General features: G+C 38.1%; 9 protein-coding genes across 9 annotated transcripts; 3 read left to right on the forward strand and 6 right to left on the reverse strand. All coding sequences in view use genetic code 12, as the record gives it.

The window, feature by feature from the left end:
• Positions 1–1,099: 1,099 nt before the first annotated feature.
• BMT1_1 (Beta-mannosyltransferase 1) lies at positions 1,100–3,079 on the reverse strand (the record flags this gene model as incomplete). Its single annotated transcript, XM_001528555.2, has 1 exon — positions 1,100–3,079. The coding sequence occupies one exon, from the start codon at positions 3,077–3,079 to the stop codon at positions 1,100–1,102; it is 1,980 nt and encodes a 659-aa protein (XP_001528605.2).
• Positions 3,080–4,391: 1,312 nt separating this feature from the next.
• BMT1_2 (Beta-mannosyltransferase 1) lies at positions 4,392–6,398 on the reverse strand (the record flags this gene model as incomplete). Its single annotated transcript, XM_001528556.1, has 1 exon — positions 4,392–6,398. One exon carries the CDS (start codon positions 6,396–6,398, stop codon positions 4,392–4,394), a length of 2,007 nt encoding a protein of 668 aa, XP_001528606.2.
• An 817-nt stretch (positions 6,399–7,215) lies between these two features.
• Positions 7,216–10,071, reverse strand: ned1 (lipin Ned1; the record flags this gene model as incomplete). The annotated part of the gene is made up of 1 exon (XM_001528557.2): positions 7,216–10,071. One exon carries the CDS (start codon positions 10,069–10,071, stop codon positions 7,216–7,218), a length of 2,856 nt encoding a protein of 951 aa, XP_001528607.2.
• A 662-nt stretch (positions 10,072–10,733) lies between these two features.
• On the reverse strand, positions 10,734–11,921 carry PVL30_001093 (uncharacterized protein; the record flags this gene model as incomplete). Its single annotated transcript, XM_001528558.1, has 1 exon — positions 10,734–11,921. One exon carries the CDS (start codon positions 11,919–11,921, stop codon positions 10,734–10,736), a length of 1,188 nt encoding a protein of 395 aa, XP_001528608.2.
• Positions 11,922–13,047: 1,126 nt separating this feature from the next.
• Positions 13,048–15,186, forward strand: QNS1 (glutamine-dependent NAD(+) synthetase; the record flags this gene model as incomplete). The annotated part of the gene is made up of 1 exon (XM_001528559.1): positions 13,048–15,186. One exon carries the CDS (start codon positions 13,048–13,050, stop codon positions 15,184–15,186), a length of 2,139 nt encoding a protein of 712 aa, XP_001528609.2.
• Positions 15,187–15,449: 263 nt separating this feature from the next.
• PPE1 (Protein phosphatase methylesterase 1) lies at positions 15,450–16,685 on the reverse strand (the record flags this gene model as incomplete). The annotated part of the gene is made up of 1 exon (XM_001528560.1): positions 15,450–16,685. The coding sequence occupies one exon, from the start codon at positions 16,683–16,685 to the stop codon at positions 15,450–15,452; it is 1,236 nt and encodes a 411-aa protein (XP_001528610.2).
• A 314-nt stretch (positions 16,686–16,999) lies between these two features.
• Positions 17,000–17,815, forward strand: TAD2 (tRNA(adenine34) deaminase; the record flags this gene model as incomplete). Its single annotated transcript, XM_001528561.1, has 1 exon — positions 17,000–17,815. One exon carries the CDS (start codon positions 17,000–17,002, stop codon positions 17,813–17,815), a length of 816 nt encoding a protein of 271 aa, XP_001528611.1.
• Positions 17,816–18,134: 319 nt separating this feature from the next.
• PVL30_001097 (uncharacterized protein) lies at positions 18,135–19,664 on the forward strand (the record flags this gene model as incomplete). Its single annotated transcript, XM_001528562.1, has 1 exon — positions 18,135–19,664. The coding sequence occupies one exon, from the start codon at positions 18,135–18,137 to the stop codon at positions 19,662–19,664; it is 1,530 nt and encodes a 509-aa protein (XP_001528612.2).
• Positions 19,665–19,854: 190 nt separating this feature from the next.
• SPT5 (transcription elongation factor spt5) lies at positions 19,855–23,031 on the reverse strand (the record flags this gene model as incomplete). Its single annotated transcript, XM_001528563.1, has 1 exon — positions 19,855–23,031. The coding sequence occupies one exon, from the start codon at positions 23,029–23,031 to the stop codon at positions 19,855–19,857; it is 3,177 nt and encodes a 1,058-aa protein (XP_001528613.2).
• Positions 23,032–23,151: the final 120 nt, after the last annotated feature.

A 23,151-nucleotide genomic window follows, 5' to 3' on the forward strand; every position in this document is an offset into this window, starting at 1 on the left:
TGGTTCGTGAATGCATCCTAGGATATTATTTAATTAAAGTATGGCTAGCAACACATGGTGGAGTAATACCAAAAAGCCTTTATGAATACACAAAAAAAATTACATGATAGTACGCCATGACCATGACCATGACCATGACCTTGACCTTGACCTTGACGATTGTCACGATTACAATCACAATCGCAATCACCACCACGAGCATGTTAGATTCAGAGGTGGGAGATTTAAAGTTGAGAGGAATTTAGGGGCAAAGGGATGGTATGTTGCAACAAAGGATAATGCAAATTCTAATTATTGATGCCCAGAATTCTTAGTCAGGTACACGATCTGGCGAGCTCAAAACCACTCCTTAAAAACCTCTATTGTCTAATATAGATGGTTTGAAAGAATCACCGTGTTAATTCGTGGCTATGCAACCCCCAAGATAACAAAAAATCACAATTATATACACTTTTCTTCATTTTTCTACAGGTGCTATATGTGTATAGTTATTGTCTAATCCTCACGACTGCTTTAGCGATGAATTTGGATGGGAGACCCTCGTTTTCTTTTTCTTTTTCTTATGTATTTGATTTTAATTTTAATTCTGATTGTAATTTTTAGCTTGTTCCCTGTTTTTTTTTTCATTTGGTACTTTTACTTCAATAGTATGATACCTTATCTAATATCATTTCTGAATTATTAAAAATCGCGGAAAGAAGAAAGCTAGTTGTTGATTTTCAAGTTTTAAGTTTTGAATTGTTGAGTTTTAAAGACCTGAATCTTCTCACCATAGTCCCACGTGCCGGAAATTCTGGAACCTATTGTTCGCACCCCCAGTCTCTTTGTTGGAATATGCAAACCAAACCTGTTTATTTTTTTTCTTTTTCTTTTAATTTTTTTTTTTCGGCTTCCATTAACTTTGAATAATGGATAGAAAAACTAATAGAGTTTACTTCTATATTCAATATGATGATTGTATTAAACTAGACTTTAATTCAATTCGAGCTGATAAAAATACCAAACGGACTTTACATGTCCTTAATTGCTGTTAAAGATTAAAGTATATCGATTTGACCAATGCTTTACATCCACATTTATTTACACACACATTATTAAATTACTGGAAAAGGCTTTCAATGCTTCTTCGCGCTGGAGGTTCGCCATTTTCTTTCGCATAAGCTTTGCAATAGTCTAAGGCACCATCAATTGCGCACTTGACTATTGAATTGCCATCTATACTTTTAGGTGGGTTCACCAACAACAGAAAAATCTCTTTCAAAATTCCTTTCACGTATATGATATCTACTGTACTGTCTGCTCGAGCAAGAGTCAATGTCAAAATATCAGTTTCCCCGGAACCTAAGTCCCAGTAGGAAAGCCCCGTTGGCATAATTAAATTCTTTCCCTGGCAAATATTTGTTGATTCATCATTTGATACTACATCCCAGTTGAGCGCGGGAACATTAAAGTCAAGGCTACTCGATGTTTGTATGACCAGATATGTATTGTTCAATTTGGACAAGACAACCAAATTTGGACGATAAAAGTGACTCCCGCAACCACAATTTTTCAATGCAGTACGAGCTAATCCAATCCAAATCTCGCCATCTTGAATTTGGAGTTGGTTTTGTAACTCCGTCAACTTGAGGGTTAATCCAGCAGAGGACAGGGAAGCTGATGACGAAGTTGAAGTCAAAGCTAATGATTTAGACATTGGTTTTTTCAACGAGCTGTGTGTGGCCAATATTTGAGATAAACTGATCAATTCTGTGCCACCTCGAAATGGACTTATGGAAAGCTTATTCTTCTGTAATTCATACTCCCATTCGCAAGTTTCTTTATCAAACAAACATCGAAGTATACGCAAGTCTTTGAACTGATAAACAAACTTGAGCGAGTCATCATAGCCTTTTTGCACTCTCTCTTTGTAGTCCACAAACGGTGTCCAATTTTTTTCCTTCTTCTCCCTTTTTCCCAGTGGTAAAACCAACTCCTTAACTCTAATGTACATATTTTGAGCGTGCTTTTGATCTAATTCATCAACATTTTCCTTTCCTGATTGAGTCTGCCACAACCATCCAATGAACATACTTCGGTGAAATTTGAAGCTTGTAACGCCTGTCTCTTCGTTATCATTATCAATATCAGAAGAGGAGGGACGAGAAACCTCACGGTACTTTGAAATCTTTCTATGGTATGAATTGTAGATTACAACTGGTTCGTCAACGCCCAACTTGTTGCGAACCAACAATAGTCTTGGATCCTCGGCACCATAGAATCTACCTGATTGCTTTTGATGGTTATGGTATGCTGGGACTTGAACAAAATTTGGATATTGCACCAATTTGTATCCAATGTCAAGTTTTTGGTTCTTTTTCTTCAGGTTCCTGTTCATGTTCCTGTTCCTGTTCCTGTTGCCATTTTTTACTTCGTTCCTTACACCCTCTCCCTCGATGGGTATAACTAGGGTAACATTATCCATCTCTTTCCAGTTTAGATCAAATACTTGTGTATATATGAATGATACAACTGGTTTGACTTTGCTACCTGTTTTAGTATAAAAGATCCTTGAAGTCATTAAGTGTACTCCGTATTGCTCTAACCAAACTGAGCTACCCATAAATTGAAACCAGTACTGGTTAATTGTATTTGTTGCTAATTGTTTAGGTAATTCTGGAATCAAATCTCTTACTTCTTGATAGTATGTGGAGTTTTCATTGACAAATTTGGTCAAGACTCGATGAAGATCAACATTTATATTTCTTAAAGGACTTACATTTATATCCACTGCTTTAACATTTTCCTTACATTCTTTATGTTCTAGATTTTCATCATTGTTGTGATTATTTATCTTAAATTGCGTAGTTGAAAAATCAACATCATTTGCAAATTTTGGCCTTACCACGTTATTGAAAATCAACTGATCTTTTTCAATTACGAATTTCCTAATTTCCTTTTCATACTTTGAACCTTTTGGAAGCTGACTTGGAAATATATAAGTTGTATTTTTATTCGCATCAAGTATGGACTCATGACTATGCTGCTCAGTAATAGAATTCTCTTGAAACACGACCACCATGGGTGTATCAACACCCATGCGACATGAATACACTAACAATACAATGACAACAAAAACAATACAAATGAACCCATAATTTTGTCTAATTCGAAACACCATTTTTAAAACATTTATCGTTGAAGAAAAATGACTAAGAAAAAAGATCAAATGTTGACTAGCAAATTTTCGATTATTTACATCTTCTTCAAATCTCTACCCTAAGTCTTTTGAAGGTATTCTTCATTGAAAGGAATTAAGGATGATGGTGATATTTGACGGAGGAAAAAGGTGGCTGAGGCAAGAACCTAAAAAGAAAAACGAAAAAAAAGAAAGGGAAAGAAGTAGAAATTTTAAGAGGAGATAAAAATAACTGTAACTATAAATAGACTACTAAAAAAACTACTTAACGCGAACTTTAATACACGTGGTCTGCTAAAAATGTACACTTGGTCAGCACTCATAGTGGCTCTTTGGTATAAACCAACTGCTTTTGACTATTAACTTAACCCAAGATAACTTTTGATTATTATATTAAGCAAGTTCTTATTGAGACAAAAAACATTATTTGTTGAACTTATGATAGCGGAAAAAGAAAAAGAATAAAAAAACAAAGAAGAGGAAAAAATTGGAATTAATGATGTGGGGTACAATACTATTGCACGCCTCCTTCTCTTCTTTTGCCTCTGAAATTAATCCAAGTCTATTCAATGTAAGCCAGGAAGCATCCCAATTTCGGTTATCAAACATAAGCCATAAATTGCCCATCCCACCCCAAAAAAAGAAAGAAAAAGAAAAATTACCGATGTCTTTAAAAAATTGTTAATTGATGTTTTGTTTGTTGTTTTTTCTTTTCGTTATCTCAACCTTTCATAATATCTTGCGCCTACTTTTAGAATAGACTTTGCTGTTGACCTAGGCTCCGTGTATTCCACACTTTTTATTTTTCTGCCCCTCTTTGTGTCAATTACCGTCCCTTTTCCGCACCACCTTCTTCCCCCCCCCACCCCCGCCAACCTCAAAAAGAAAAAATGGGAGAGAAAAAATTTACAAGTTACACAAAACTGAAATGGGAACGAAGGAGGTTCCAAACTTTTGCAGCCGTTTCCAATGCGGGTTGGCTAAATCTCTGTATGTAATTGGTCCAATAAAACAGGTCCAAAAGTAATAGATTTAAAAAACAACTACAAATAAAAAAAATGACAGCTGCAAATGCAATTATAAATCAAAGATAGAAATTAGAATGAAGATGAAAATTTAGAATGAAGATGAAAATTTAGAATGAAAAATTAAAAAAGAGTATTTGTAACTCAGTGTAGTAAGTCCATCATTTAAAAAAAATTATTTGTAATATTCACAATTTTTCAGGAGCTTTGCTCTTCCAATCACTATAAACATTCTCCTTATACTTTCTGCAATACTCAAATGCTCCCTCTATTGCACAATAAATTAATTGATTTGAAAATTCAGCTTTATGTTTCCAATTTTTCACAACTTCGGTGAGCAGTGGAAGAATATTTTTTAACACACCTCTAATATAAATGATATCCACCGTAATATCTGCTCGAGAGAATGACAAAGTGAGAACATCTTCTTGTGCAATACGATCATCATAATCCACTTGCCAATGAGATATCCCATTAGGAAGAATGAGATTATTACCAACACATTTGTGATCTGCGTCGCCACTCCAGCTCAAAACATCAATGTCAAAATCAGTGCTGCTTGAGACTTGGGTTAATGCAAAAGTGTTCTTGACCCTAGCTAGTGTGACAATATGTGGACGGTAAAGCTTCTCACCGCACCCACAACGTCGTAATGCCGTGCGTGGCACGCCAATCCATACCTCATCTACTTGACTTTTAGCTAATTGTTTTGAAAAATTTGCCCATATAGACTTTTTAATTTTCCTCATACTTGAGTAATTGTTTTCCAAATTCTCATCAAGAAATTGAGTAATGCTCATGAGCTGGGTCCCACCGCGTAATTGACTAATATTTGGTGAATCGGTTAGCTGAAAAGTCCACTCACAAAGATCACTTTCAAATGAACATTTCAAGATTCGTAAATCCTTATATTGGTAAATAAAATAGATATGCTCATCTTTCCCACTTTGAAGTCTATCTGTATAACTTATAAACGGACTCCAGTTTTTCTCAGTTTTAGTTCGCTTCCCGTTGGGCAACATGAGCTCTTTTGTTTTAATGTATTGGTGTTCCTTGTTTTTGGTATCAGTGGGGTCAACGTTGCCTTTACCCGTTTGTGTCCTCCATAACCAACCTAAATACATACTTCTGTAAAATTCGGCCACTTCCACTTCTTCAAAATTTATTTCCCCAGTAGCTTTTGTTTCACTTTTGTCGTTTGGCTTCTTTATACGCGCTATTGTTTTGTGAAACAAGTTGTAGTTGATGATTGGCTCTTCAAACCCTAAAGAGTTCTTAACTAGTATAAGACGAGGATCTTCACTACCATAAAACACCGGTCTGTGACGTTTTGTATTATAATAAATTGGAACAAAGGCAAATGAAGGGTACAGCATAATTTTGTAGGTTATACTTTTCGACTGCTTTGTCAAAATCTTTCTCTTTTCTTTTTGCTCTACAACAGGAACTATTAGTTCTGCATTTTCCAACTCTTGCCAATGTTGGTCAAAAATTTGAACATACGTTAATGAGACTACCGGCCTGTCCTTATCACCAGTCTTTGAGTAAACAATTCGCGAAGTTAATAAATGCACTCCATACTCTCGAAGCCAAACTGAGCTTCCAATTAACTGAAACCAATGCTCTGCAATAGTGTCGTCGTCTAATTGCAGAGTCAAGTCTGGAATCAATTGTTCTAACTCGCGATAATAAGTGCTATTAGAGTTTACAAACTGCCGCAAGATCTTGCGCAAGTCGCAGTTTCTATTTTCCGCTTCGCTGACTTTCACATCAATTGTTCTAACAATCAGCTCGCACTTCATTTTGTCCTGTGTTTTCTCATGACTATTCTCTCTACTTCTTAAAACTTCTCCTTTTGTCTCATAGATATCAAATGTATGGTGCTTAAACTCTAAATCGGGAATTATTGGATTCTCTGGTACATTAACAATAATTGAATCCCGTGCAGTAAGTTTTGAGTTAAAGTATTTGTTGTAGTACAATTTTGCTTCCTTCTTCAGTGTCAGAAACGACAGTGGAAAGATTATCAGCTTCCCTGCAGTGTAAAAGCTTGCTTTTCGTTGCGGTTGAGGATCTGAAATTTTTGTTTCATATAGCCTTAATGCAAAGTATGTTTCAATAATCAAGACTATAACCACGCAACAAAGTGAGATTATTACTGGGCGACCTGGTCTTTTCCTTGAAATAGTATACATTGCACGTGCAATAATTGATGGGTTGAGAAAAACTTATCTAGTTTTGGTTCTTCTTAAGCTCAGGATTTTTTTCCACAATAAAAGTTACTTAGACCTTTATGTTCCATGTTTGTTTTGTTGATTATTTTGACAAAAGTTCTCTTTAAAAAAACAGCCCTGTATACCTTTTCATTACAATATGCAGAGTAATATATCTATCAGACGTATAGATACCAAAATAATAAATAATAATTGGCAAATAATAAAAAAAACCCTTATTTTCTAGTAGAAGACGCCACGACTCACATTTAATTCAAAACATTGTTGCTGTTCATTTCCTCTTTCAAAACATACTAGTGGTTCTTATTATTTAATCTGTAGTCGTTCTCAGGTAATTAAAAACAAAAAAAAATCATAAATAAATGTTGTCACATCTAACAAAGAGAAAGAAAATATTTTCAAAGAAGGAAACAAAAATTGGCATAATTATACACCAAGCTGACATGACGATTTAACATTTATTTTTTTTACTTCTCCCACTGCTAACAACCCCGTCTTACACATTTGCAAAATAAAAGTACCGATATATATGCATATGTATGTGTGGACTTGTCTTTTTGTACAAATGCATATCTATGTAGGTATATATATAAATATATTTGTGTGTATGTACGTATGCACAAAGTCATAGCGCTGACTTTACTGCTGATTGACGTGTACTTCATTAAGCACGTATAAGAATCCACGATAAAAAATCAGCACAGAAAAGCATCTTTGATGATGTTTCTACGTCATTTCCAGAAAAAAAAAAAAAAACTTATTTTAGCATTTACGTTAATTAAATCTGCAACCCTTCTATTTTGTTTGTAACCCCTTGCTCTTCTTTAGCTGTCTTATCCTGTTTCTCATAAATAGCTTCAGCGGCTGCAGCGGCATCGGCAACTCTATCGCCCAAAGCTGTGAATGAGTTCAGCTTTTCCAGCGCTTTGTTGTTCTTCTCTAAATCGTGCAATTTCAGTGTATTTGGACGAATATTCTCAATTTTATCATTATTGGCTGTGCGGTTGCTGTTGCTGCCTCGTGTAGACTGATTACTTTCACTTTTGCTGCCAGTTACTTCCGCATTACCACCGGAATCCTCGACCTTTCTGTCTAAAATATTATTCTTGTCTTCACCTTCATCGCCATCATCAAAGCTACTTTCTCCCTCATCTTCGTCCTCATCTTCATCTTCGTCTTCGTCTTCATACTCCTCTTCGTCGTCTACATAGTCTGCATCTTCATCCTCGTCGTAATCATCTTCATCGTAATCTTCATCGGTATCATAATCTTCATCATCTTCCGTGAAATCCTCCTCATCGATATTGGTGGCATCTTCAAGATACTCGTCTTCGTCGTCGTCGTCGTCGTCGTCGTCGTCACCATTCTTGGTATTGCTATTGCCAGTATTGTGATTATTACCAGTTTTGTTGTTTTCTTCATTATCTTTTTCTTGCCTTCTCTTGCCAAACTTCATAAAATTTTTCAACGGTGATGCAAAAGTTGATGATGAGGAAGGCCGTTCCGAAGAAGTACTTGATGAGTTTGTAACTACTTTTTGAAGCAAGTCTGGGTTATCCTTGTGCGCCGTGGTATTGTCATTCTTGTTATGTGAAAGCTTGGAAAGTTTTTCATTCTTCTTGAAGTTTTTATTCTTCTGTTTGTCAAGCTCCTCGTCGCTATCCTCCAATTCACTTGCACTTAAATCATCAAAATCAAGTGGAGTTTTCCAATAATTAACATCATTGTATCTCTCATCGGTCTTGTATTCTTCCATAAAACTTCTTGGAGACCCTGGTGATCTTGGCGATCCGGGTGATCCTGGTGATCCTGGTCCTGGCAGATATCCTGATCTGATGGACCTTGCATCTCCGTAATTCGCAGTATCGTGATTCTGCATATATTCTGACCATTGTGCGTTATTCCAATAATTAGATATCGAACTAACCTCTTTAATTGGTGGAAAAAAATGATCGACTAATTCACCAATGTGAAGGTAGGATGATTTGTAACCCGCCAATTCTAAAAGCTCCATATGCACTTCGCCATTGGGATTAATAGTGAAAATTCGATGACTTGGGATATGAACAGATCTATAACTAATAGCATCAGTAATTCTATTTCCAAATCCGGCATAGAAAGGAGTCTGCCTATTATCTTCGTCATCTGTATCGGCATCATTTTCAGTGTTTTCAAAATACAAATTTCTAATATCCGATAAACAAGCCATCTTGAAAACCTCGGGTTTCTTCAATACGACTTCTCTTTTGAGAGCAGCAAATGTACGATCGGGACTGAGAATAACCGGTCCAGACGGTAGCTTAATGCCATCTTGGCTAACGCCTTGTAAATATTGTCGTGTTGAATCGGATTGTCCCAATGACCTAGCTGTTAAATAAACAATGTGATACCCGTTTTGTTTAATTTCTTGGAAAAGACTTGCGACACCCGGATGAGTCCAGTCTCTTCCAATAAGATTTAGTACATGGCCTAATGCATCCGACTTAGTGATTGTACCATCTATATCGGAAATAACAATTGGCGTTGTCGATTTCCAAAGGAACAAATTTGCAGATACTTGCGAATTGCCTTCTCTCGATTTGAATTTTATGGAGTTCTCACCATAATGCAAATTCATCTTTGATAATTGATCAGACGTAAGCCTCAATGTCTTGAAATAAATCTTGTCGCTTTTCATGGAAGAGTCTTGAGTAGATGAAGACGAAGTGGTTAACACAGTACTTAGAGTGGTAGCTGTAGTTGGACTACTTGGTCCACCAGGTCCACCAGGTCCACCAAGTCCACCAAGTCCACCAGCTTCACCAGCTTCGCCAGCTTCCCCGGAGTCCCCAATTTCCCCAGGTCCACTAAGACCACTTGAACCACTTGGGCTTTCAACTGCAGCAGGGATTTGTGCCTCTTCAGTACTGCCTGTATCTGGATCAGTAACATTTGAAATTCTGATATTCCCATTTTCGTCCTTTGTAATCAACTGATCCCATGCTTTCATTGCACCATCATTTGTGGTATTTTCGCCATCAACTTCTTGCATAAAAATTTTTTTAAATAGTTCGCCAGAATTGTCTATATTCTTCTGTGAGTTGGCTTTGTATCCATCCATATCGATCAACATATCTCCATTAACATCTAATTTTGTTGGGATATTCAATTTTTTGGTCAACTTTCTAGCATTCTCCATAACTAATCTAGCTTTCTGCGACGGACTCTGCGGTCTTGCTGGGCTTGGTAAATCACTCAATTTAATCTTCTCGTTAAGATCAAGTTCATCCGGCTCCTGATCACTGCCTGCCGGAGAACTACCTGGTGATGATACAGGTGAAAGCACTGGTGATGTCAAGACGCTTTGCGACAACAAATGGTCACTATCATCTGCTTCAAAAACAAAATGTGCCTCTCCACCTTCACCTAACTTCATTGGTAAATTTGTCTTTACATCATTCACGTACAAGTCAATTTTCTTTTGCGACGGTTTCGAGATTTGAAATACACCAAATCGAACGTGCCATGGGGAAGTATGGAGTGTACCATCAGGATGTTCAATAACAATCACGTCTATTGCGCCAGATAAGGTTGCAGGGTTGAGTGAGTTCCACTGGTTGTATACATATCCGCCAACTTTTCCAACGTACTGCATATTTTAATATAGATGGAACAAGTGTGCGTGTGTGTGTGTGTGTGTGTGTGAAAATGTGAGAATGTAGACTTGTGAAATCAAAGAACTGAGTAGTTGGGGAATTGAAAAGATTGAGTGGGAAATTGAGCAATTAAACAATTGAATACACAATGTGACAAGTAGATTTTTTGTTCATAAAAATGGTTGATGAAAATGCTAGGGGCAATAATATTTGGAGCAAGCACGGAGTTGATCTAAAAAAAAGGTATAAAGCGAAGAAAAAACAAAAGGCGGAGAATGTATTGAAGAATAGAAAAGAATATAGAAAGAAAAGAAAAAAAGTCACAAGAGAGTGCTACCACCTGGATTGATATACAAATCCGAACCCCTCAATGAACACTGTCCATCATTTAGCCGAGTGATCCAAGAGTAAAGGATACATGCTAGAAAGTGGGATCACAGCAAGTGTAACGAAAAAGCTTGGGCATTGCGGGTAAACTAAACACACACACGCATATTAAAATATATATATATATGTATATTAAAAAAAAAAATAGAAAGACGAATGTCACGATAAATTATAAAAAAACAAGGTAAATAAAGAATACAAGATACTCATTCTAAAATAATACTATTTTGGAATCACTCGCAATTTCAACCGAATGAACCCTCGCTCAACACATCTAAGAACGAATTGTTACTGGATCAAGAGAGCTGGCAATGTTACATTGGTGCATCAACCTTCTCTCGTCTTGCCCATCTGTTCCCAATCCTTTAAACTCGCCAGTGACCGAATGCCACACCCCGCGATTGTAGAATAAAACCAAATCTCCTTGTTTCCAAGAGTGTGCAAGCACATTCTCTGGTGCAATGGCTGGTCTCATTAATTTATGCACTTTGGCTCTGGCATCTTTTAAATCCAATGTTTCAACACTTCCATCTGGCTTCTTGGTGTGGAGTTTGAATAGACAACATCCATGTACCTGCAAATGATGTTCTTTTGTCTCTGGGTTGGTCCAGACCATGGGCAATTTCTTCACTTTCAGCTCTTCCCAATCGGGCAAATCATCAAACGACATTTCTTTATCCTCAGAGACCATAGTCAATCCATCCGCAGTGGCTCTTGCTGGCGAAATGAAAATATATGGGTGTGGTGCATACTCAACAGTTGTATTTAATACAAACTCTTTGTCTTCTTCACTCAAGTTCTTAAAAGCTTGTGCGCCGCTAACAAAACAAGTAGCTCCCTGGGTCAACTTCAACTCGGACCCGTCATCCTCATACTTGATTGTTTGATATTGAGTAGCTGGAGGCACCTTAATACCGAGTAATGTTGTAACCATTGGCGGCGACAAGTCATACAATGCGCTATCAATGTGCCATCTGTAAAATCTTGTTTGTTTCTTTTCCTTAATTTCTTCCTCGGTCAATGGTGTATGGTGGAAGGTGGTGTGTGATGGGTGTGTAAGGTTGATTGCTTCTCCATTTTCATTTCCTTGGTCGTCTGCTTCAAATCTGCCTTGTCCCAATATTTGTACTTGAGGCTGATTCTTCACAGAGCATCCATCTTTTTTCAACACCGACTTATCATGTCTAAACTCCTTACCGTGTCCATAATTTGCACCAGCTTCCTCTTTAGGTTCTGGAATACTTGGATCAAACTGTTTGGTCAAAATGTATTGAGATTTTGGCAACAACTCGGCTTGATCTGGAATCACAACCACCAAGTGCAGAAGTACTGCCTTCTTCAACTCCTTAAAGTCTTCATCGTTCAAGTAGGCAGGGTCGTTTTTGCAGTATTCTGGTAATTGCACAGTACAACCAAATGGAGTACCAGATAAAGGCGTAACAACAATTGTATCTTTGTGCATATTTTTGAGTTTTGGTAATTAGTATTAAAGATTTTTAAATTAATCGATTGGTGAGTGTAGTGATAAAGAATTCAAAAAAAAAAAAAGAAAAAAAGAAAGGAAAGGGACCTTTGCAATAAAACAAATTGGGTGAATTTCTTCATCCTTTTATAGACCAAAAATCCTCTTATTGATTAATAAAAAATACTCCGCATTTTATCGTTATCAAAATTTAAAAACCAAAATTAATGATAAAGAAGAAGAACATAGCAAGGAGATTAGAGAGTAAGAGAAAATGCGTCTGTGTTTTTGTCAGTGTTTGTATCTGTGTTTGTGTCTGTGTTTGTGTCTGTAAATGCGTATGTTTTATTTGTGCGTAATAATTTGTTTAATTGTTTCCTTCCTTTTCTTTTAATTCTCAATGCATGAATTTTAGATAACGGGGTATATCAGAAATAGGAAAACGCCGACGGACTAAAGAACTCTTCCGTCGGAACAGAATGGTTTGAGGTGTGCGCAAGGTACAAACAACGGAAAACTGAAATATTTGTGAAACATAACCTGTGTTTGAGACCTTCCCGAACTGACTTCATTAAGAAGATAACCACGGAAGTTGTTCAATAAAAACATTTATTTCATTATGAGCGGGCATTCCCGTGAAATATCAGCAATTTGCACCTACAAATATTGGAGCCTTCATCTTATCTACTTTACAAATTCTTTACTTCTGTAAAGGAAACACATTTGTCTTAATTTGACTCAAACCTGTCTCTGGTCCCACTCAATCCCGTCTGTGATCACTCCTTTTCCTTTTTTCTGTTCTCACCCCCCTCTCACACCCACACATACACACACACAAACAAGAATCGAATACAAAAATTTTTGTTTTCATAGCTTCTTGATCTCGTTCTGTGATCTCGTTCCTTGTTCTTCGTTCTTTGTTCTTTGTTCTTTGTTCTTCGTTTTTTGTTCTTTGTTTTTTGTTCTTTTTCTCATTTTTATTAAGTAATCTGTTCTCTCTCGATCTTTCGCACACAGACGAAATACTTTTCTCTTCCTTTTTTAATTATTTCTCACTCTGCTTCTCTTTCACTCATTCTAGTCTTTGATCACCAATAACATTCGTCAATTTTCTTTTTTTTTTAATATGGGACATTACGTCACACTTGCAACTTGTAACCTTAATCAATGGGCATTGGATTTTGAAGGTAACCGTGATCGTATTATTCAAAGTATTGTTGAAGCAAAAGCTCAAGGAGCAAAATTGAGAGTCGGTCCTGAACTAGAGATTTGCGGTTACGGTTGCTTAGATCATTTCGCGGAAAATGATTTGTATCAACACAGTTGGGAAGTTTATGGAGAGATCTTGAAGAATACAGAAACGCATGGTATTATTTTGGATATCGGTATCCCCGTAATTCACAAATCAATTAAATACAATTGTAGAGTCATTTCCTACAACGGTGAAATCTTGTTGATTAGACCAAAATTGTATCTTGCAAATGACGGAAACTATAGGGAAATGAGATATTTCACTCCCTGGAACAGACCCAAGTACTATGAAGAACACCAATTGCCCAAAAATATCAGCAAAATTAATGGCCAAACTAGAGTCACTTTCGGAGACTGCATTATTGAAACGCTCGACACCAAATTGGGGTGTGAGACTTGCGAAGAATTGTTTACACCTCAATCACCACATATTGCAATGGGCTTGGACGGTGTTGAAATCTTTACAAATTCTAGTGGTTCCCATCATGAATTGAGAAAATTAGACACTAGGTTGCAATTGATAACCGAAGCTACAAAGAAATGTGGTGGTGTTTACTTGTACGCCAACCAAAGGGGTTGTGATGGCGATCGTCTTTATTACGATGGTTGTGCTTGTATAGTGGTTAATGGTGAAGTTTTGGCACAAGCCTCCCAGTTTTCGCTCAAGGATGTGGAAGTTATAAGTGCAACAATTGATTTGGACGATGTCCGATCCTACAGAAACCAGAAATCTGCCGGAATTCAAGCTGTCAACCAGGACAAGACATATAAGATTATCGAGTGTTTAACAGAATTATCACCAAGCGAGGACGTTTATGATACTTCGGTTGTACCAACAAGACCACAGAAAATTAGATATCACCTTCCAGAGGAAGAGATTGCGTATGGACCTGCGTGTTGGCTTTGGGATTATTTGCGTCGATCCAAATGTGGAGGTTATTTCCTTCCCTTGAGTGGTGGTATTGATTCTTGTGCTACTGCAACGATTGTACATCTGATGTGCAGATTGGTCGTCGAGTCTAAAGATGAACAGGTTTTGCAAGACGTGAGAGCTTTAGTTCGCGATGAAACATTTACACCAGCAACACCGCAAGAGCTTGCTGGTAAGTTATTTTGTACATGCTTCATGGGAACTGAAAACTCTTCTACTGAAACCAGATCAAGAGCAAAAGAGTTGGCTGAAAAAATAGGTGCCTATCATGTTGATCTCAATATGGACAACTTAGTCTCTTCAGTTGTTTCACTTTTCGAGGTTGCCACTGGTAAAAAACCAATTTTCAAAATATTTGGTGGATCTCAAACTGAAAACCTTGCACTCCAGAATATTCAAGCCAGATTGCGAATGGTTTTAAGTTACTTGTTTGCACAATTGTTGCCTTGGACACGAGGTTTACCTGTCCCTGGTTTGTTAGTATTGGGCAGTGCAAATGTCGACGAATGTTTACGTGGATACTTGACCAAATATGATTGCTCGTCAGCAGACATTAATCCCATCGGTGGGATTTCAAAAACTGATTTGAAAAGATTTATTGCTTGGGCGGAGACTAATTTCGATATGCCAATCTTGCACGACTTCTTGACGGCCACACCAACTGCAGAGTTGGAACCAATTACCAAAGATTATGTGCAAAGTGACGAGATCGATATGGGAATGACATATGATGAGCTCTCTAGATTTGGAAGGTTGAGAAAAGTAGAAAAGTGTGGTCCATTGGCCATGTTTATCAAATTGTACCACGAATGGTCACAGCCCCCATACAATCTTACTGCAAAGCAAGTGGCAGAGAAAGTGAAACGCTTTTGGTTTTTTTATGCCATTAATAGGCACAAAATGACGACAATGACGCCAGCTTACCATGCCGAGCAATATTCACCTGACGACAATAGATTCGATTTGCGTCCATTCCTAATTAACCCACGATTCCCTTTTGCAAGTAAGAAAATAGACAAAATGGTTGAAAAAATAGAAGAACGTCAAAAGGAAATCGAAAAGAATAATTTGAGTGTTGACTAATAAACGAAAATTGCGAAAAGATTGAGAAGGCAAAAGGTGGTAGAAAATGGTAGAAAAGTGGTAGAAAAGTGGTAGAAAATGGTGGATTACGGTTGAAGTTTCCAAACAAGGAGCTTGATACTCAAGACATTCATTTTTAGATTCATCTTTTTATATACTTATCAATTTATAGAATTATCCCTTTACGTAATCATCATGTTTAGATTTATCTTTTTACATACTCAACATTTATAGATTAATCGGTTTTCAAAAAACCAAAGTTATTATTGATTAATGTTTCCTCCCCACTTTGGAACAAATCCCATCTCTTGCGCCATGAACTTCTCAGGTTCGACTGTTTTCCTAATATAATCGATAATACACGTAGCAACCTGTTGCGGTACATCTTCATGGACAAAATGGCCAACATCGCTTTTATGTCCGAAAACAACCAATTGATACTTTCCTTGCATCTGGCCAATCATTAGTGGCTTGTCTAGCGTTTCGTGAGTAGACAATATTAACAATTTGGCGCCACTAAAGTCAAGAAAGTTTTGGGACAAGTTTAGAAACCAAGTTTGCCAAAATGGTGCAGTAGATTTCAAATCAGCTTTCCATGTCAATGAGTCAAGATGTAAAAGGTCTGGAACGGAAATTTTGGCAGAATCTTTGTTATGTAACAATGATTGTAAATGCCAGTCAACGGCCATACTTATTGAAGGGAAACTTGGTGGAATACGATCAAGAAATTTGGGCATGTTGTTTAGTGACGTGACTGCTGTCTCCTCAACAATGTCCAATAAAACAAGTCCCTTAATAAAATCAGCATTGGGAAAACTTCTTGCGAGTTTTGCCAACACGGCACCACCTAAAGAATGGCCCAAAAGAAACACGGACTGGAAGTTGTTTCGAACCAATGCCTCTTCCAAAAGTTCCCTTGCATCCAGTACAAGTGATATTAAAGAATAATCTATCTGCGGCAGTGAATCCCCGTGCCCTCGCATGTCAAATAAAAATAAGCTTATGGTATCATCTTCATCGTTATTCTCGTCCTTGTTGTTGGCGTTGGTGCTCGAGTTAAAGTGGTTCTTGTCGTTTTTGCCTTTTGTAATGTACTGTGCTAGTTGAGCAAATGTCATAGATGAGGAGCCTGCTCCATGATGACAGAATAATAATACTTTGGGGTTTTTGGCTATTCTTTGGTATATCTTGAACTGCCGATTGTTTTTATAAATAATTTCATGCTCAAAAAACGATTCCTTGACTTCTTTATAACGACTGATAATTTCAATGTCTTCTGCTTTTCCCTTACAGTTGTTGCCGTTGTTGTTGTTGCTAATGCCCAGTCTCCGGTTCCGGTGCAGACCCAAGCCAATGTTTTCCTCTGTATGGTCTTTTAAACTGAATATATTTGCCTCTTTGGGTATTCCATTTGTTCCTTCATCAGCTAGCAGACCCAAACCAAGAGTCGCTTCTTTTTCCCGAATCTTTCGTAAGAATGCTTTATGCAAATCTGACATTTCTCTTTGCCGGGGAATATTGATTAGTCCTATGAAGCAGACGAGGTTGTTGCGGAAGGAAATCTAAAGAGTAAGTTTATAAAAATAAATTAAACATTAATATAAAAATATATATAAAAATAAAAATAAAAACATATAATTAAAGTGTGCAATTAAAAATTTAAAGTAAAAAATTAATAAAGAAAACAGGAGCACCACCTACAATATACTTCCAGCTTGTAGATGTAGATTTATAGGTTTTGCAAGTTTTATCAAATTCTATCAAAATTTTTTTTTTTGCACACTCAGTCCACGACACGCTAATTTAACAGCACATGGCGCCTGACCTATCGCAGCATTTCAAGTTTATGGCAGTAGCCTTATTCGTTGGATACAAAGCGCTCTTGAAGAATGAAACTCCTGTGGCGTGTGTGGTAACTCGCGGTTGCCAGATTATAAGCATTGGTTACAATCACACCAACATTACTTTAAACGGTACTAAGCATGCAGAGTTCATTGCGCTAGGCAGACTAAAAGAGCCTGTAGATTACAAGAATTTGACATTGTATGTTACGGTAGAGCCGTGTATCATGTGCGCCTCATACTTGCGCCAACTAGGTCTCAAAAATGTCATATATGGGTGTGGTAATGACCGTTTTGGTGGAGCTGGAACGATCTTACCACTACACAATGATCCAAAACTTCCGCATAAACCATTGACGTGTATAGATGGAATTTGCAGAACAGAGGCTATACAATTGTTACGAAATTTTTACATTCAAGAAAACGAATCAGCACCAACCCCAAAGCTAAAAAAGAACAAAGATATAGATGACAAGGTGTTCCCGCCTAATATCAATCCACATTTAGATGAGTATCCCGAATTTTATGGTGAAGCCCGTATCAAACGAAAGGACACAGAGTTAACTCCAATAGTTGGTAAAGGGTACAACGTGTCTGAGTTTCTTAACCTTGAAGAATTGAAAAAAGTTCCGCATTTGGAGGAGGAATTGGGCAGTGTAACAAATGATCAAGTGGCTGATTTTGAAGCATTATTTTATGATATAAATGAATCAGGACATGTGTTGTATGAGCAACACGTTGAAAAGTATGATTCCAAAAGGCGAAAGCTTAGCTTGGATAGCCAATAAGATAATACCTTGGTGAATACTATAGTCATTGATCTCAATTTGGTGTGTGACTTCTTACCATCTTTTATTTTTCTGTCCATCTCTTTCTCTCTCTCTTTTCCTCTCTCTCTTTTCCTCTCTCTCTTTTCCTCTCTCTCTTTTCCTCTCTCTCTTTCTCTCTCTCTCTTTTTTTCTCTCTCTCTTGCTCCATGTCTCGCTCTCTCTCTGTCTCTCCATAGTTTCCGCGTTGATTCTATAAAAATCAAATATTTCAATTGCGCGTTAGACATCTTCTTTCGTAAACCCATACTTTACTCACCAGTGCACAGCAACTTACATAATGAATGATTCAGATGATGAATATGTGTCCGGTACTGGTGGTGAGACTAAATCGCCATCTTCGCGTTTATCATCAACTACTCCGGGTTCTGCGTCAGGCCTTAAAGATGGTATCTCTGCAAGAACAAGGTCCAGAGGAGGCGAAATCAGTGATTTGAAGAAAGCAAACGGGTATGCATGGGAAGACGAGTACCAAAGATCATGGGATATTGTCAAAGACGATGAATGGGGAAATGGATCATTTGAAGCAATGGTGCAGTCCATTATTGAAAACAGAAAAAAGAAAATCATGAAAAATCCTAGTGTTCCATATCAAAGAGGAATCATTAGAACATTGGTTATAGCTATTGACGGCTCCCAGGCTATGGCTGAGAAAGATCTTAGACCAACTAGACTCTCAATGACTCTTAACTATTTACAAGAGTTTGTGGTGGAGTTTTTTGATCAAAATCCAATATCCCAAATTGGAATTGTACTAATGAGAAATGGTGTTGCAAATTTAGTTAGTGAAGTAAGTGGACTGCCGCAATACCATATAGACAAGCTTAGGCAATTGAAAGCACGACAGCATAATAAGTTTGAGCCAAAGGGAGACCCTTCTTTGCAGAATACTTTGGAAATGGCACGCTCGTTGCTAAAATTTAACTTTGGAACATCGTCAAATAATACGAAAAACTCCAAAGAAATACTTGTTGTGTTAGGCTCTTTGTTCACTAGTGACCCGGGAAACATTCATAAGACCATAGAAGGGCTCGTCAAAGACGAAATCAAAGTAAGAGTCATTGGGCTCTCAGCACAAGTTGCTATTTGCCAAGAACTAGTCAATAGAACAAATCACGAGCCAAAGAATACAATGTCGAAGAATTACGGTGTCATCATGAATGAATATCATTTCAAAGAACTACTTATGGATTGTGTCACGCCGCTACCATTGACAGAAGAGTTCCGTAAACCAACAGAGTCAACAAACCAAGGAGGCACTGCTGGGGTTCCAGTAATTAAAATGGGGTTCCCTTCGAAAGCTCAGCCTAATGTAACGTCGGCTATAGGCAATACTGAGTTTACAGTGGAGTTCCCCAATCTCAATGCTTCCTATCCGACGCAGGGCTCTGCGGAGTCTAAAGACGTTATTGAAGTGAGTAACAACAGTTTGCGACAATCAGCTAGCTTGATAATTGGTTATCGTTGTCCACAATGCAAGAGCAAGGTTTGCAATTTACCTACAATCTGTCCCGTTTGTGGTTTGATGCTTATTTTATCAACACATTTGGCACGATCGTACCACCACTTGGTTCCCTTGGCTCCTTATGTAGAGGTGGAAGTTAAAAGTGCTTACGACAGTGAAGAGTGTTATGGTTGTCAGCTCCGGTTCCCCAAAGGTGTAGACCTTAAAGTAGAAAAGAAGAGTTTGGATTCAATGATAAGCTCGCGGTATAAATGTCCAAAATGCAAAAAAGATTTTTGCATAAACTGTGATGTTTTCGTCCATGAAGTATTACACAACTGTCCTGGTTGTGAAAATGGGATTTAAATAGAATACAGATAATGTATGTGCATTATAAATTTTTTTTGTTATTGTTTCTACCACTTCCCAACTTTCTTTTTTATTTTCTTTTTTTTTTTTTTGCTTCTTTTCCTCCGCTCTTCTATAGAATCAAGCAAATTGCTTTAAAACTAAATTAAAGTACTAAAAAGTCTAAGTATATATAAAAATAAAAGTATCAAGATCCACTGCCCCAAGTACTATTGTTACCTCCTTTCTTTCCCCAGGTTGAACTACCACCACGGCCCCATTCTGACGTACCCCCATTATTTCCCCACGAGGAAGTATTTCCTTTAGACGCACTACCACCCCAAGTCGACCCGTTACCTTTATTTCCTCCCCAAACAGATCCACTATTTTTGCTAGCACCGCCCCAAGTTGAGCCTGCTCCGCTTCTGGCGCCACCCCATGTAGAAGCATTTCCTCCTGTGTTCCAAGAAGATGCACCGCCATTGCCACCAATGTTGCTGTTATTATTATTATTATTGTTGTTGTTGTTGTTGTTATTGTTATTGTTAATGCTACTGCCGCCATTCCATGCTGAAGCTCCACCCCAACTTGAAGCTCCACCGCTTCCATAATTTCCCAGTGCTGGAGTCTTACCTCCGCCCCCGTTCCATGCTGAAGCTCCACCTCTGCCCCATGCCGTAGCTCCGCCGCTGAAAGCAGGTGTAGCACCTCCATTCCAAGCAGATCTGCCACCAACGGCGCTCGGTATACCAGATCCCATTGGACGTGGATACAGTCCCGACTGGTCGCTACTGCTTCCTCCACCAATAAATTTCAAATATGGAATAGCTTCGCCCCTAATAAGAACCAGTAAATCCTTTTTAGGAACCTTCACCTTTTTACTCTTTGTGTGCAATTCGACTCTCGCATAAACATCATCAGCTTCAGATACTTTACCTTTAAGGCCTTTGTAGCTTCCAACTGTAATTGCAACGTCCTTGTACAATAGTTTATCTCTTCCGCCTGCACGCGTTTTAAGACCCTGCATAGCGAGATTTTCTGGAGCCTTGATGTTGGGATTCATGCTTGTGAGATCTGGACCAAAACTCTTCGAAACCATTGAGTCCTTTGTGGAAACAGTACTGACACCCATTCGGTTTGCAACAAAGATACCCAAATTTTCAATAATGTCATTGGACTTAACAAACAACGTATTTTTGTAAATATGGAGAATTACACCTTCTCTTCCCTTCTCGCCACTCGACTCTTTAACAGTATCTCCCACTTTTATAGTGAAACCGTTTCTATCTGTAGCAATCTGCTCTCGGCGACTTTGCTTCACTTTGGAGGCAATTGCTGAGGGTCTAACGTCAATTAGTCTTCCATCTGAAGTAAGCACCTCAAAAATGTTACTTTCTGCTTTGACAATCACACCTACAGTGGCAGCACTCAACTCAACAAGGTCCTTGATGTCGTACTTTGAAGCACCGGAACCTACTCTCTTTTCTACAGTAGATGATGCATCAGTTGCCTTGACTAAATAGTTCGCAAACACCTTGACGTCCTCCTTGCTCTGGTCACTGACAAGAAGTACTGAATCACCTTCAATTTTGATGACTAAACCAGTTTCATCAGAATGTTTTCCTTCCACAATACGAACGTGGTCACCTTCATCGAAGATCTTTCGAAGATCGCTAGGCGGAATTGTAAGCCTTTTGTTGATAAACTGGGGATCACTACTGTTGGTAACTTTGATTATGATTTCACGCAACGATGCTTCCACCACTGTACCCACTGTCTTTGCTTGTTCCCCTCTACGCACCTCAACTTTGTCCCCTGGCTGAAATGGTGTCGATTGCGAAGTCTCGCCTGAACTTTTGTTTCTCATTGAGTCAACGATTTGTTTCAAATCCAAAGCATCTTCATTGCTTCCAGCCTGAAATTTTTCGAGCTCTCCCAAGGTTGGCTGAACATCTTGTGTTTGGATATATTGAAGTTTGAAATCTTTGTACAAGTACCCGTCAACATACTCCTCGCCCTTGTAAACGTAAACCCTTGCACCTTTTTGTTGCAAATTCAACCCATCAAACATCTTTGCAGCTTGTGGGTCAAATCTCTGAGGTGGTGGTTTAAGTCTCAGTTTGATGACTCTGCCATCTTCATCTACTTCGTCATTTCTTCCATAATCAAGTCTGGGCACCACTTTACATCTCACGTCTAAACCATTCTCGGACAAGTTATCCACGATAGCAAGATCACCTTTGTATTTACCTCTAGCAATCCTGACATAAACACCGGGTTTCAATTCCACATCAGAAGATTTAACTTGCTTCAAAAGATCTGGATACTCCTTAACTGAGACCAACAACTTATCTCTAGTATAAATGTTTACCATACCTTGCAACGCCTTGTCAATTGCATCTGGACGCTTGGCTTCGATATAAACGTAACCACGGAAAGAATCTCTTTGGAATACAGTGAGAATGTCCAAAGGAGTATTTTGTCGCTCTAAAGTCCTCTTTTTCTCATACAACTTGCGCACTATTTCTTTCTCCTTTCCTGGAGAGCATCGGATGGCGTAAATCGCAGGATCGTTGATGGAAGGCATCAAAAGCTTCTGTGAAACAACACCGTTGGCAGCAGACTCTCCTCTATAGGCACCATGCGTTTTCTTATACCTCTGTTTCAAAGTCTCTGCCAACTTTTCAGCATCTTGGTCCTCCTCGGCTTGGCGTCGACGATCCATTTCGCGATGTAATCTATCGTCTCCATGTTGGGCTTCTTCGTCGCCATGAGTATGATCATCGCTGATAAATTGTTCCCTAAATATCTCCGCCTCTTCGTCATCCTCCTCGGCATCATCTTCATCCTCGTCATCAACTTCTGCTTCGATATCAAAAAATTGGTTTGCTCCTCTATTTCTTCTTTTCCTTCTATTAGAAACTTCTTCTTCTTCCTCTTCTTCTTCTTCTTCCTCGTCATCATCGTCTTCTTCTTCATCATCATCTTTGTCGTTGTCGTTGTCATTGTCACCATTTTCGTTTCCTTTTTCATTCCCCTCGTTGATATCTTCTTGAACTTCTGCACCTGCCTCTACTTCTTCATCATCATCATCAATATTATTATTATTATTATTATTGGTATTGTTATTGTTGTTATCGTTTTTGTCAATGCCTACAATGGTATCAACTTCGCTCCCAGCTTCTGTCTTAATTTGAGGTCTTTTCACATTACCACGATCAGCTATCCTAGCTCCATCATTTGCTTCTGCATCATCTTGATCATTTTCATCCTCTTCTTCTTCTTCTCTGGGTCGTTTCTGTGGATTAAATTGGTTCTCTTCTGCAAACCTAAATTCCTCGTCAAGATAATCGCTTTTCTCTTGCTTGGGATGCTCTGCAGACATGATGATTAGTTGCGTATGTCAATACTTGAACTAAGATACGTGGAAGAGCAGTGTTGAGAAGGGGAAACTCAGGTGTTTTATTTCATACATGACCATGAATCCCGCATAATTTTGATCAAC

This window comes from Lodderomyces elongisporus, chromosome 1 (genome assembly GCF_030384665.1).
Source record: "Lodderomyces elongisporus chromosome 1, complete sequence".
Taxonomy (NCBI): Eukaryota; Fungi; Ascomycota; class Pichiomycetes; order Serinales; family Debaryomycetaceae; genus Lodderomyces; species Lodderomyces elongisporus.